Genomic DNA, 15802 nt, shown 5'->3' on the forward strand with positions numbered 1-15802 from the left:
CCACAACCTCAAAGTCAGCATATTCAAAACTGAACTCTTCTTTCCACATCAAAACCAACCCTCTTCCCTGCCTCCTTGATTTCTCTTTTTAATCATGGTAGTCTTTTTTATTGTGTGTGTGCATGTGTGTGTGTTTGTGTTCTTTTGAAAGAGACCTTTAAGATTCCTTAAATCTGCCCTTCCCTTGTCATTTCCAATGTTTCTGGTTAGCTTCTCACTGTTTTATCATTTTCCATCCTCTCTTCTTCCTCATCCTCAACCCATCCTAAGATGGGCACTCAGATTAATCTTCCAAAAAAAATTCCAAATCTTCCTAAATACGATAAAGTCATAATATAGCCCTGGTCAAAAAGATTAGTGGTTTCCATCACCTACAACATAAAGTATAAATTTTTACCACCTGGTTTTCAACACCTTCAACATTTCCATTATTCTCAACTAAAAAAAAAAAAGGATACTTTCAGCAAATATTTACTGAAGGCCTACTAAGTGCCAGACACTGTTATAGGCATTGGCACTTAAGATGTTTCAGTGAGTAAAAACAAGCAAAGATTCCTACCCTCATGGAACTTACATTCTAGCAAGGAAGAAACAGACAATAAACAATAAACTTAATAAATAAGGAAATTATATAGGACATTATAACAGACAAGTACTACGTAGAAATAAAAAGTAAAATAGGATAAAGGGGAATAGAGATGTTTTATGGGAAGGTGTAACTTTAAATATGTTCTCATTGAGAAAATGACTTTTGAGCCAAATTTTGAAGGAGACAAGGGCATTTAGTCATGTGGATAACTGGAGGAAGAATATTCCAGATAGAGTGGACAGCCAATGCAAAGTCCTAAGGTAGAAGTGGTGTGGTTGATGCATTTCAGAAACTGGCTGGAGTACAATAGAGTGTTATGAGATGAGATCAGAGGTGTCATGGAACAAGGTTATGTAGGACCATTGTAAGGACCTTGGCTTTTACCCTGAGTTAAATGGGGAGCCACTGTATGGTTTTGAGAAGAGGAGTGAGGCAATTGGACTTTCTTTTTGAAAGAATCACTTTGGCTACTGTGTTGAGATACACTGGGGATGGGGGAAGAGTGGAAGCAAAGAGATCAGTTGGAAGGCTACTGCAGTATCTACATGAGAGATGACAGTTGATTTTACCTGGGTATCAGCAGTGGAGGTGGAGAAAAGTCAGCAGATTCTGGCTCTATTTTATGGGTGGCACCATCAGGAACTCCTAAAGGATGGGTTGTGAAGTATGAGAGAAAAGAGAGGAACTAAGAATGACTTTATAGCTTTGGGACTGGGCAAACAGAAGGATGGAGTTGCCAACAACTAATAGGAAGGTTTCAGAAAAGCAAATATAAAGGGAAGGACAGAGTTCAGATTTGGACATGTGGAGTTTGAAATGTCTACTAGACATCAAAGTGAAGATGGACATCCACATCTAAAGTCCAGGACAGGTCTGGTCTAGGGATATCCATCTGAACTTCATCTATATATTGATGGCATTTAAATCCATTAACTCCAGTTACCCTCATTCCTTTCCCTTCCTACACATGCCTTGCTCTTTCCGACCTCTGCTTTTGCTCATGCCATGCCTAATGTCTACAAGGCCTTTCTCCCTCCTCCTAACCTATCCACATCTATCTGAATCCAGACTAAATCCCATCCCTTCCCACAAAATTTTCATCAATAAAGTATACTCTTCCCCCTCCCTTAATCCCTCACATGTGCATGTCTTATTTCTCTCACTAAAAGAAGAGATGTCTTTAAGGACATCTGTTATATGTTCTAAACTTATTTTGCATCCACTGTGGCATATAGCCCCACATTTTGCACTAGAGTCGGTGCCAACTGGTACATAAGACTGATTGTTTTATGGCAAAACTTCAGAAGTTTTGATCTGCTTATTTGCCATCTCATGAACTTTATCCATTAGTCACCATGTGTTTATTTGTTAAACTTATTTAGAATAGGTATATTTCCTCTAGGCTTTTTGGCATACATATAAAGCATAAATGGATAATTCAGATTGAAACCACCAACTAAAAAGCCCTTCGGAAAAGTGAAACCAAGACTGTCTGCAAACACACAAAGGATCAACCTTTGGGACTGGGCAACTGGACCTCTTCAACGTCCACTCCAATCTCCTCTCAGACCTAAGTCCACATCCACCATCAATCAGCCAGCTAGGAATGCCTAGGTTAGAGTTGTCCCCCTCTTCCACAGGAGCCTTATAAAGTCCCTACTCTTATGCATATCTTTGGTTCTCAAACTACAGAGAACATCAGAATCACCTAAAGGGTTTGTTAAAACACAATTGCTGGGCCCACCCCTAAAGTTTCTGATTCAGTACATCTGGAGCAGCACCTGAAAATCTGCATTTTTAACACATTCCTAGCCGATGCTATTGTTCCTGGCCCAAGATTCACACTCTGAGGATCACTGGTGTGTATTCTTACTTGGACTTTTCTGTCTGGCCTTGACTCCTGCCTTGTTCTGACATTTAGTGCCTGTGTCACTCTCCTACTCCAGGCTGCTGGAACGAGCACTAGAGATGTCTTAGTCACTGACCATACGACTGGGCCACCACCCCTCCCCTGCCCTTCTTTTTTCTGGGCTCAAAAGTTTGAGAGCCAACTTGTGTCCTTGACCCCAATTTCTCTCTAGCTCTTCAAGATCTCCTTTCATCATTTTCTCCCTCTTCCCTAAATCTTCAGTCCCTCCCTCTTCCTGTTCAAATATCCTCAAATATCTCCTATCCACGAATTCATTAAATAGATGTAAAAACATAAGCAAACCTCTCCTTGTCCCTGTAATTGTCTCCAATGATCATTCAATCTCTTGCTTCCCTTCCTCATTCAAACTTCAAGAAGAAATAGTCTCCCTCCCTTTCTCCACCTCTGCCCTTGACGTTATCACCTGGCTTCTAGGTAATGCTTCCAAAATTACTCTTGCTAAGACAACACCAACCACTGAATTGAAAGCAATGGATGTTTTGCTGTCCTTATCTTCCTGAACAATTCTGTGGTATCTCACTCTTTTTCCTTCTTTCTTGAAATCCCTTCCCTTGAATTCTACCTCATTCTCCTGTTTTATTCTGGTTCTTCTCCAACCACTTCTTCTTCATTAGGGTTCTCTCCTTCTCCTCAGACAAGCCTTCAAATGTGGATGTTCCCCAGGCTTCCATCTTTAACCATCTAGTCCAGAGCTTCCCAACCAGTGTGTCAGGAATCAGTATTGTAGGAGTTCCCAGGATATTGATCTCAGCCGTTGAGAGTAGCCTGGTCTATTTATCCTAATATGCCAGATGCATAAGTTTTCCCTCAATGCCATTGTTATGACTCTACCTTTCAAACATTCCAAGAGAGTTCATTCTCGTTCCTGGTTTCCTTACTATCAACATTATGATGTCTCTGAAACTTATATACCCAGACCAATCCCATGGTGGAAGCTTGAGAATCAGCCTTGAATCTTCCTGCTCCTTTCCCTCCTACGTCTAAATAATTTCCAGATCTGTCCTCTCCTTGCCCTCCTATCAACCACAACTCAGACCCCACTATCTCTTGCCTGAATTATCCTAGAATCTTCCTGACTGTTCTCCCTGTGGCTTTGTGATTCTTAAATCTAAATCCACCTTCATACAGCTGCTAGAAATGTCTGTCTAAAATGCAAATCTAACCACACTACTACCATGCTTGGAAGCCTCCAATGGCTCACTGCACACAGGATGAAATCCAAACTCCTTCGCCTACAAGAAACTTCATGACTGCGCCCTGATCATTTCCCTTCCCCAGGCTCAGTTTCTCCCTCCTTCTGTTCTTACCTCCAGGACTTTGCCCATGCTGCCCTCTATACCTGGAATGTTCTTACTCATTTACCATCATACACACTGCTTACCTCCGCTATCACATTGCCTTCCCTAACTCCTTCCCCACCCTCAAGAGAAATTGACACGTTCTGTGTTTTTCTGAGTATTCTATTCAGGCATACTTTTTGTTGTACTTTGCACATTTGCATTATAATTATTTTTAAGTATTTCTCTCCTCCCACTAGATGGCATGTTCTTTTGTATTACCAGCTCTGACACAATGCCTGACACATAAAGAATACTCAATAAATTATCGATGAATAAATGTAGCCTCAGGCTTTTCCCAAAAAATAAGGCATCACACACAATTCTAAGAGCAGCACTTAGATTCCTTTGGAACAAACATTAAGATCATTTAGCTTTAAATTTGAGGCTGATTTGAAAGAGATACTTAAGCCTCTTTAATTAAAAGATATATAGGCCAAATCCTGTCAAAATAAGACCCAAAGGATCAGTCAAATAACTTTGTTTTGCTGAAATCAGTTTGCATGTGGCTTTATTTGAATTGAATAATATATTGTCTTGGAACCTAGTTTTTTTCTCTCCTTCATTTTGTACAGGAATTTTGTATTTAACTTGGTACTTTTCACAACATTTTCATATGCATATCTTATGTAACTCTGCAGTCAGTTTCAGAGAGATTATTAAACCCATTTTACAGATGAAGGAAACAGGGCTGAGAAATTGTGATTTTCCCAAGTCAGTGGCTAATACGTAAAAGATGGAATAGTGTTTCTTTCACTTAGCTTGGATCAGTTTCTGTCAAGGATCAGGAGATAGGACTAAATGACCTGTGTTGAAGCCACTTCAAATTCAAGTCTATCATTCTAATGAGAAAATAGCATCACAGTATTAACCCTGGACAGGTTAACCTACTTATAGTATCCACATTTGATTGTTACTATTCCATTTGCCTAAGTCCCAGGAGACTACAGCAAACGAGTGTATCAAGGCGTGAGAGTGAAGCACACAGTCAAAGATCTACTGGCAGAAAAACGATCCAAGCATACAAGTAACTCAAGATTTAATGTAAGTCTCAGTTGAATCCATTCTGAAGTCTTTGGGTATTTAAGTCCTATTAAGGTTAATTATCTCCCCTCTCCCTTTATCTTCTCACCAATCTCTCACCTCTTGAGTCTGATATTCTCCACAGCAAAGCCCCCCTTTAACTGGCACACACTATATAATTAATCTATAAGCAAGGATTCCAAGAGCTCTGTGAACTTATTTGCTGGCTACTTCAGCTAGTGGATATGAAATGATCATGAGTCCTGACTTTTTCATTTCTGCCAGTCATGAACTACCAAAGGCTCAGTTGGTGGGAATAATGCTGACCTTCATATACATGTTATTCTAAATCTGATAGAGACAACTTCTAAACGTCTTCTATATAACGTGCAAAATCAGATTTAAACATCTTAGTAGGAGTTGTCTTAAGTCTAAAATCTCTATCTGACATCCTTGTCTTTATAAATAGCTCTGCTCTATACCTAAAATGTTTAAGTAGTTACACCCAAATCTCCAATAATGATTCTTGAATGGAAATAGCAGTTGGTTATCGAGTTGTGTATATAATTACTCACCTGCATTGCTGGGGGAGAGCAGATGACCAGGAATAAAGGAGGCAACCACATACAGCACTGAGCACAGGGGCTGGTACACAGTGGGAACTGCTTCTTCCAGTGTGTTCTGCCCAGAACGTCAGCACCATATTCAACACTGCTCCAAAGTCAAACTTCTGGGACTTGTTTCAAATGAACCAACTCCAGATTCAATTTCCTCCCATCTAAGAACATCCTTTATTTGCACATTTTTTGGCTTTCCTTTCTTTTAAACCACCTCCTCTCTTCTAGTTCAAATGGAGCTTAGTTGATAAAGAGAAATCTGAATAATTGGCTCCTTGTCTGTTCCTAGTGCCATGTTTCTCCTCATGCTTCTTCAGAATCATCTGGAATGTGAGTTAAAAACATCCATACAAATCTAGTCTCTTGAAAGAAAGAGAGGAAAAAAGAAAGAGACAGAGAATTCAGTCTACTCTAAGTGAACCATAGCGGCATGGATGTAACGTGGATTGCTTGGCCACTATTATGGCTAGAATTGTGAAACTTGCAAAAGTTCCAGGCATACTGTCAGTTGGGAAGATAAGAGGCGCAATGAAGATAACTTCATAGTCAAGGAACAGATAGTCTATCTGCCCCATGTGAGGCTATAATTCCCTCCTCGGCAGCGTCATCCATACACACATACAGTAATAGGGCACTGTGCCAGATGGAATTGCATAACAAGACAAAGAGGCACCTATCCAAATGGTGGATGGAAATATATTTTTTATTAAAAAATTACCTAACATGATTTCTTACTTAAGCTCTGCGACTATCGAAGAGTGTGTTTTCTCTATTTTTTGATGCTTTTACTTTTTAAAAGATATAACACTATAAACATAATTAACAATAAGTCATATTATTTGATTTAATTTTAAAATGCAAATTCCTGGTCCCTGTTCCATGTCTATTAACATAGAGTTATTGGTCTGGGGCCAGGGAATGGTCATTCTTAACAAGCTCCTTGGGTGATTTCTTTGCACATCATAATATAAGAAATTTACCACACAGCAAAGTGCAACTGTCAAAACCCCACACATAACCAAGGTTCTTATCTCTACCCAGATTAGAAGTTGCTGAGCTATTGCTACTGGCCCAGTGACACTGCAAATGTTATACAAAAGTGGGTACAGGAAACATGTGATACATGGTCTGTGCCATTAAACAACAATGGCGGAAAGGAAAACACTTATACATTTAAAAAATAAAAGACCATATAACCAAGCACTACACTGAATGCTGAAGACAAAGGACCAGGCAGCATAGCCACGTGTTATGAAGATTGGAATACTATTTGCATAAGCACAGTTTAAAGTGCACTTCCTGTGTGTTATCTCATTCAATAGACACACTACTCCTATGAGATTGACGTTGACATCATTCTCCATCTTACAGATGAAAAAGTTGAGAACAAAAGAAGGGAAGGGATTGTTTGCAAGTTGCAGTTAGCAAGTGGCAGGTCTTCTGACTGCCAATTCCATATGCCTTCTAAAGGGAAAGATCAATGTGGACTGGAGTAGAATCATTTCTGATTCATGCTGTCTTCATCTGTTTGAGCTGTCATCACAAAATACCACAGACAGCGGAGTTTATAAACAGCATACATTTATTTCTCACAGTTCTGGAGGCTTGGTGACCAAGTTCAGGTTGCCAACATGGTAAGGTTCTCGTGAAGGCCCTTTTCTGGGTTGCAGAATTCTCATTGTATCCTCACATGATGGGAGGGCATAGAGAGCTCTCTAGGGCCCTTTTATAAAGGCACTAATCCCATTCACGAGGGTTCCATCCTCATGACCCAGTTGCCTCCCAAAGGCCCCACCTCCTAATACAATCACATGGGGCCTTAGGATTTCAACATCAATTTGGGAAGGACACAAACATTCAGACCACAGCACATGCAAACAAAGGAAATGAAGGCATAAGAAAATATCATCATATAGAAAGGACTGGAAAGGTGCAAACCAGCTCTAACTATGGTTGTTCTTCTCAGGCATCAGGTACACAGGCAGTATGAACTCAGCCCTAACTTCCTGTTCTCACATATTACTCAGTGTCTCACTGCTGGTATCTTACTCTCGTCCTCATTTCAAAGACCTTTTAAATTTGGGTAATTAAATGCATATAGTCCCATTACATGGCTATTTGGACTTTAGGTATCTCCATGAATTGATTTTACTGTCTATTTCTTTCATCTCAACCACTATTCTAGAAAATCCCAAGAAAGACATCATATTAATTAATCACTGACTCTCAAGGACTTTTTCTGTCCCTGTGTCAAACACAACTCAATGAGCAGGAGTCATGTAGAATCACATTACTGGCAGCACTTACAGGGCTCGAATGGCATGAGGAATACTGACACTCCTTACCCTTTTTCATACCAGTTCACTAGGTGACAATGAGTCTGATATCTTAGGTAAGTTTAGATAGGAAAGCCATCCTTAGACGTGTTCAAAATTTGCTACTGATAACATGGGTAATAACCAGTCAAAGGATAACTTGAGGAGATTGGAGGCCCTACCACACTGTTTTACCATAGATATTATCCTAAGCCAAAAACTGGACCCCCAAAGATCCTACATCAAATACCTGAAACATGTGAATGTCGACTTAAATGGCAAAATATGTGATTAAGTTAAGGATCTTGGGTGGATCTTCCACTTACCCTGGAAGAGGTGATCCCTAAATGCAATCCCATGTACTCTTGTTTTTTTTAATGTGGAAGAATTGTGGGGTTTTTTTGTTTTTGTGGGGTTTTTTTAACATCCTTATTGGAGTATAATTGCTTTACAATGTTATGTTAGTTTCTGCTTTATAACAAAGTGAATCAGCTATATGTATACATATATCCCCATATCCCCTCCCTCTTGCATCTCCCTCCCACCCTCCCTATCCCACCCCTCTAGGTGGACACAAAGCATCAAGCTGATCTCCCTGTGCTATCAGCTGCTTCCCACTAGCAATCTATTATACATTTGGTAGTGTATGTATGTGTTAGCATACAGTATTTGTTTTTCTCTTTCTGACTCACTTAACTCTGTATGACACTCTAGGTCCATCCACCTCACTACAAATAACTCAATTTAAATTCTTTTTTATGGCTGAGTAATATACCATTGTATATATGTGCCACATTTATAAGAGGGAGTTTTGAGAGACACGCAAAAGAGGAAGAGGTCATGTGACCAGGGAGGCAGATATCACATATCAAGGAAGGCAGGCAGGTAGGCAGCCACCAAAGCTGGAAGAGGCAGAGTGGACTCTCCCCTCGAGGTCCCTAGAGAGAGAAAGAATAAATTTTGGTCTTTCTAAGCCACCCAGGTGGTGGTAGTTTTTTCCAGCAGCCCTAAGAAACTAGTACACAGATATTATGAAAACTACATCCCCCAGATAAGTACTCTCTAGGAAGTGTCTATCTGATGCCCAAATTGCTGCTCTGTTCTTTATGACAGCACTTGAATAAGTTTACATGGGTTATGTTGACTCAACTTCTCTCATGAACATCTGTTTTCTATACCATGAAGTGTTTTTCACATTTTTGCAGTAGGAATCAAAGGGGAAAAAAATCCTTTGCATCAAAAGAAACTTTCAGGGCTTCCCTGGTGGCACAGTGGTTGAGAGTCCGCCTGCCGATGTAGGGGACACGGGTTCGTACCCCGGTCCAGGAAGATCCCACATGCCATAGAGCGGCTAGGCCCGTGAGCCATGGCCGTTGAGCCTGCGCGTCCAGAGCCTGTGCTCCGCAACGGGAGAGGCCACAACAGTGAGAGGCCCACATACCGCAAAAAAAAAAAAGAAAAAGAAAAAAAGAAACTTTCACCAAATACTGGACTTAAAACCACTGTGTGCATTTTAGCCATAATCCTGTGGTTCCACAGCTATTATCATGGATATCTTTTTAAATAATCGTTTCCTCTTTCTTTTTCAAATTTTTCTGGGTTATTCTTTACTATACTATTGACCAGATCATTAAAAATATGAGCCACTCACCAACATCTGGTACCAAAAGATATGTATTTAGACTTTTGATGTAAGTTTATGTTGCATTGTTTTCAATTACACTATTTCTATGACATTCCATAAAAACCGATCATTGAAAATTTTAAATAATATCACAAAATTCGGTGAGCTCTCAGTTATGTATACTAAAATTAAAAAGAAGAAGAGGCAGTAAGCCTAATGGCCACAATTTTTCATTTTGTTTTGAAATTCAATGAACAATTTGCAAGCTATTGAACTTTCTAATCAAATTTTTCCCAAGGTATCATAAAGATTCATTTAAAATCATTGACTATAAAACAGCTGCATGAGGGAAAAAATTCTAAACTTTCTAAGTAGGAAATGGAGCTCAGTAACCCAAATTTGGAGTTAAAATTGAGTAGTGGAATGGGGGAGTTCAGTGCAATATAGGGGGAATTAAGAATAGGCTTAGCAATCAGGGTCTGATATTTAATCCATTTTACTGGTTTATGGACACCCTCATAGCTATTCTGCTCTGCTCATTCATCAAAATGCTAGAGTGAAGAACAATAAGGAAATAGATATGAAAGTGATTTTAAGTTAATATCCTACATAAATATGAGGAAAAACAAGTGACGATTTCTGGTTGTTCTTAGAAGATCCGAGGGAGGGATCTGAGGGAAATGTTGAGGAGCAATATCCCAAGTGGGAAATATATTTGCATCATATCAACCTTGAATTATACATAATATACATACACAGACCAAAATCTAACTATTTCCACTTGGCATGATTCTTTTTATACTAACCTTAAAGCCATACTGTCAGCTAGGTGTCTTGGTTAATCTTTCCTAATTATTTTTGGAAGTAAAACATTGTAAGCACAGAAAGAAGCGTGACAATAGTACATACTGATAGAAAAAAACTGGAAGAACTGAAGGTGAATGGAAGCCATATAGTGCATTTATGGCATAAATTATATGAAAGTGTTTGATCTTCCTTGGGAGGTCAGTGAACTCTAACTGTAGAACAGATGCACATTGTCCAGCTCCATCTGTAACAACTGTCTGTCTTTCCATCAGGACTGCTAGTTAGAGATTTGTTTTGTTCCATATCCAGCTGCTGTTTTGTGGCACCAATGACATGTGCATTTCAGTTATCACCGAGTGTAAACATGATGTCCATATCTGTGATTTGCATTTGGAGTTCTCGTGAAGTATTAAAAAATGAAAGTAGACAATTGGAAACTGTATATTACAGCATCTCAAAGTTTCTTTGATTTCCCTGAAACTTTGGAAAACACATCTGAGACTCCTCTTCTGCACCAAAGGAAATTGCTGCCTCCTCAGTCTGTTTGAACCCCCTCCTTCTGGTTGTCAGTGGTCTCTGGCAATTCCTTTCTCCTCTCTGGGCCTCAGTGTCCTTGTCAATAAAAGTAGAGTTTGATTCCTCTCATTTCAGTATTCAATTTTAATACTCAAACTTTAAAAAGTTTATCCCATCCCCTTATCTTCTTTATTATTCATATTTCAAATGTTCACATCTCACTGCTTATGATTTGAAGTAGATCTGAATCTCTGAGAACTAGCTCATATTCAGGCTGCAGCATCCTTGAGCTGAAGTTTCAGATCACTCTGTCATCTGGGAATCTTCAGCACTTAGTTTCACAGAATTTTCTCATCTAAGGCACAGGCAGCATAGCATGATGAAGAGTATGGGCTCTGGATCAAGATGACCTGAATGTACTACCCAGCTCTGCCATTTGTCAACTGTATGATAACTGTAAAGGTACTTTAATCTTGGTGTCAGAGGAAGATAATAATACGTGCCTTGCAAGGTTAGGTTTAATATGTCAAGAGCTTTGCACATGGTATGTGTTCGATCAATACTAGTGCTATTAAATACTGCAGTGAAGGAACATTAGAATTCAAGTGATGTAAGAAATTCACTGAGCTGAAGAAATGTACAGTCCAGCTGTGGGAGAAAGAATTATACATGAGGATTAAAGACCTAAATGTAAGGCCAGACACTATCAAACTCTTAGAGGAAAACATAGGCAGAGCACTCTATGACATAGATCACAGCAAGATCTTTTTTGACCCACCTCCTAGAGAAATGGAAATAAAAACAAAAATAAACAAATGGGATCTAATGAAACTTCAAAGATTTTGCACAGCAGAGGAAACCATAAACAAGACCAAAAGACAACCCTCAGAATGGGAGAAAATATTTGCAAATGAAGCAACCGACAAAAGCTTAATCTCCAAAATTTATAAGCAGCTCATGCAGCTCAATAACAAAAAAACAAACAATCCAATCCAAAAATGGGCAGAAGACCTAAATAGACATTTCTCCAAAGAAGATATACAGACTGCCAACAAATACATGAAAGAATGCTCAACATCATTAATCATTAGAGAAAGGCAAATCAAAACTACAATGAGATATCATCTCACACCAGTCAGAATGGCCATCATCAAAAAATCTAGAAACAATAAATGCTGGAGAGGATGTGGAGAAAAGGGAACACTCTTGCACTGCTGGTGGGAATGTGAATTGGTACAGCCACTATGGAGCACAGTATGGAGGTTCCTTAAAAAACTACAAATAGAACTACCATATGACCCAGCAATCCCACTACTGGGCATATACCCTGAGAAAACCATAATTCAAAAATAGTCATGTACCAAAATGTTCACTGCAGCTCTATTTCCAATAGCCCGGAGATGGAAACAACCTAAGTGTCCGTCATTGGATGAATGGATAAAGAAGATGTGGCACATATATATAATGGAATATTAGTCAGCCATAAAAAGAAACGAAACTGAGCTATTTGTAGTGAGGTGGATAGACCTAGAGTCTGTCATACAGAGTGAAGTAAGTCAGAAAGAGAAAGATAAATACTGTATGCTAGCACATACATATGGAATTTAAGAAAAAAAAATGTCATGAAGAACCTAGGGGTAAGACAGGAATAAAGACACAGACCTACTAGAGAATGGACTTGAGGATATGGGGAGGGGGAAGGGTACGCTGTGACAAAGAGAGAGAGTGGCATGGACATATATACACTACCAAATGTAAAATAGATAGCTAGTGGGAAGCAGCTGCATAGCACAGGGAGATCAGCTCAGTGATTTGTGACCACCTAGAGGGGTGGGATAGGGAGGGTGGGAGGGAGGGAGACGCAAGAGGGAAGAGATATGGGAACATATGTATACGTGTAACTGATTCACTTTGTTATAAAGCAGAAACTAACACACCATTGTAAAGCAATTATACTCCAGTAAAGATGTAAAAAAAAAAAAAAAAAGAATTATACATGAAATAAGTGATTAAAAATTTAAAAATGGCTTTGGTTTCCAAGTGCCAAATGCATAATAGTGACCCTCAGTGAACAAGATGGAGGTTGAAAAGGGGGAGAGCAGGGCGTGGACAGGGTAGATGGAAGAAGACTTCTTGGAGGAGGGTGAGCCTTGAGCTAAGTTTGGAAGGAAGATGGTAACTCAGATGAGCAGTGAGGAGGGGTAGAGTCCAAACAGAACACGAGGCCTGGGTGATGGTCCAGAGGGAGAGGAGAGACTCTGTGATGTGCAGTGCATAGACCCACTTGGTGCATAGGGTAGAGAAGTGAAGAGGAAGTCAGGAGGCCTGGCCTGGGACATGACCTCTCAAAAGTTAGTTTTAGTCTTGCCTGCTGAGGTCTCCCAGACACTCCCCTCCATGCCCAGAGCCTCCGGCATATTTATCTGCTAAAATACTTCTTATGCTGCACGATAATTGCTTGTTTTATTAAATCTCTCCCCCAACTGGCTAATTTCTTGCTATTCCCATTTTTTTCCTTTTGGAGCCTCCAGCCCAGGAGAAACAGCAGTGGGGTAGAACGGTTAAGAGCTTGTGTTTTGGAGTCTGACAGAGTGAGGATCTGACTCTATTGCATCAAGGTGATAGAAGTTCTCTGGACTTCTGTTTCATCCTATGTAAATGGAGAGAGTGATACCCACCACAGATGTGTCATGAAAATTAAATTAGATAAGGTATAAAAAGCCCCCGATACGGCTGGTACATGGCACATTGTAAGTGCTCAGCAAATGGCAGCTTGTATGGCTTTGCTAGTACCTGGAGTGTGGTAGCATTTGATAAATGTTACTTATCGTGCAAGTGTGCTGCGCAAAGGCAGACACCCACAGTTGGTGGTGAGCTCCGAACAGCAGCCTTGGGAATTAGATACTTTGAATCCATTACTACAAATTCTAATAGAGTATAAATAAATCGACCCAGAGAAAGACCACTGGGTAACTTTTGTAGGTTCGAAAAATTGATTCACTATGAGCCAATGAAACAACAAAATAGTGGAAGCGACAGTTAGCAACTTTGTTTTTATTCTGACTCAGCAATACCACCCTCCTCCATTCTGCGGGTTGAGATGGCTAGAGATGAAGCTCCAACTTGGTACATTTCATTAAGATAGATTCAACTGCTCCCATCCTGCAGTTCTGAATCTCCAAATATGTAACCAGTCTTGGATAACAAACCACGTATTATACTTACCCATCGTGGATGACTGTTTTATGAAAACACCAACTTCAAACGGCAGGAAGAAGGAAATAAAAGTCTTAACATTTTGATCAGGATTTGCTCTCAATTTACTGACCTAATGAGTTACTTTTTTAAGCCTACATTTCCTCAATTACAAAGGATCATATAATTCTATGAATGATATGGGTGGGAGGGGACCAGTACTCACTGTGTTTTTGATGTGTCTCCCTTATACCCACTGGGTACAGCTGCTTATCTTTCTGCTTTGCTAGATTTTCCCGACCCCAAAACATGTTCGACCCTACCCCCGACCTGAGGGGTCTAACCAAAGCTAAGCTGTATCCCTTATTTATTCTGAAAAAGATAAATCATATTTCTTCTAGTTTGACAAGAGTTTGCAAATTGAGTTTGCAAGGGAAATAGGCAACAGAAAAACCACATAAAGCACAAGAACAATTATGTGGAGTGCAAATATTCTACACTGATATCTGGTCAAAGATTGGCATGGGTAGGACAGTTGCGGTGACTTCTGAGCCTGAGTTCCCTTCCATCACCTCAATTTTCTCTGGGGTAAATAAGAATTCTTAATGATAATAGCTATCATTTACTGCTAGGCTCTGAAACAGAAACTTTACAAATATTTTCATTTATCCATTTGAAAGTAAATTTCACTTATCAACAAGGAACACAATAGCCCTAAGAGGGTGACACTCATACCTATTTTTCAGATGACAAAATTAAGAATCATGTAGGAATCAGTGGAGCTTAGATTTGGACCCAGGTCTTTATTTTACTTAAAGTAGTATTGCCTTCTTAAGTTTACATTTCTGGCCCAAGGAAGGGCTATCTTAGGAATAACCACTTTGCTTCGGGTTCTCTGCTCAGTGCTGAGCTCACCCTTCACACTCCATACATTCTGTTGGCCCCATCATGCTTTCATTCCCTCTCAACCATATGTCCTCATCCCTGTCCGTCTCTGCAGCAATTCCATAGACTGCTCAGATGATGCCACACCCAGCCCAAACCAGAGCCAGGACCTTCCTCTCCTCTGATACCCGGACATCTTAGAAGAAACTGGACACAGAAGTTCTCAATTTCCTTCTAGAACCTATCTCTAGCTCTGTCCCAGAACCTGCTTCCAGAGTGTAGTTTCTCTCTGCCATTCCCCACCACTCGGGAACCCCTGTTCTCCTGCGCTTTGGATGGCATCTAGCCCTCCCTGTAAAAGAGGAAACCATTTCCGGAGCCAGAGTCCAAGCACACCACACCGACCTCGCAGAAACCTCTCTGCTGCTCTGCTTGAGCTCTCTAGGGTCTGCCTCGGCCAACCCATTATACTCTGACCTCTTCTTCTTGCCTGAATCTTATAGCCCTGCTCTGCCTGTTGCTGAGGTGTGATTTCTTTTCTGAAAGTTGCCGAGTTGACCTGAGAGGCTGGTATCACATGGCTTGCTCCTGGGGCAGGATGTAATATGTCACTTCTCCCACTCGAGGAGGAGGAGACCATCTCAGCTCCCTTCTGAAGGCTGGAAAAGATCCCCGAGACCAGGGAAATGCAGAGCTTACCAGCTCAGTTGACTCTGCTGATACACCTCTTAGGTGCTCTCGCAGCCTACGTGGTGTCCAGCACTCTCTCACAGTTGCACACACTAAAGAATCATATGCATACTCTGAATAAATATAATAACCACTAAGGAAAGGGGAGGGCAATTTCCTTCTGCTCTTACCCTCTTATGAACAAACGGAAAAAGATGGAGAGAGAAGGACCACCAATAGTCTCATTTCCTGGGCAGTTTATAGAATTCCATGCTAAAGACAGATGGAAGCCTTT

The 15802-nt window shown here is 40.2% G+C and overlaps 1 protein-coding gene across 1 annotated transcript in view; it reads left to right on the plus strand.

Moving 5' to 3' along the window:
* The window catches only part of POU2AF2 (POU class 2 homeobox associating factor 2), a 52029-nt gene that overhangs the window by 18142 nt on the left and 18085 nt on the right, over positions 1–15802 (plus strand). The window contains exon 3 of the mRNA XM_067751696.1: positions 4791–4900. Within this exon, the coding sequence (XP_067607797.1) occupies positions 4791–4900 (110 nt within the window). The remainder of the gene's footprint in view (positions 1–4790; positions 4901–15802) is intronic.

The sequence above is a fragment of the Pseudorca crassidens genome, chromosome 9, assembly GCF_039906515.1.
Source record: "Pseudorca crassidens isolate mPseCra1 chromosome 9, mPseCra1.hap1, whole genome shotgun sequence".
NCBI lineage: Eukaryota > Metazoa > Chordata > Mammalia > Artiodactyla > Delphinidae > Pseudorca > Pseudorca crassidens.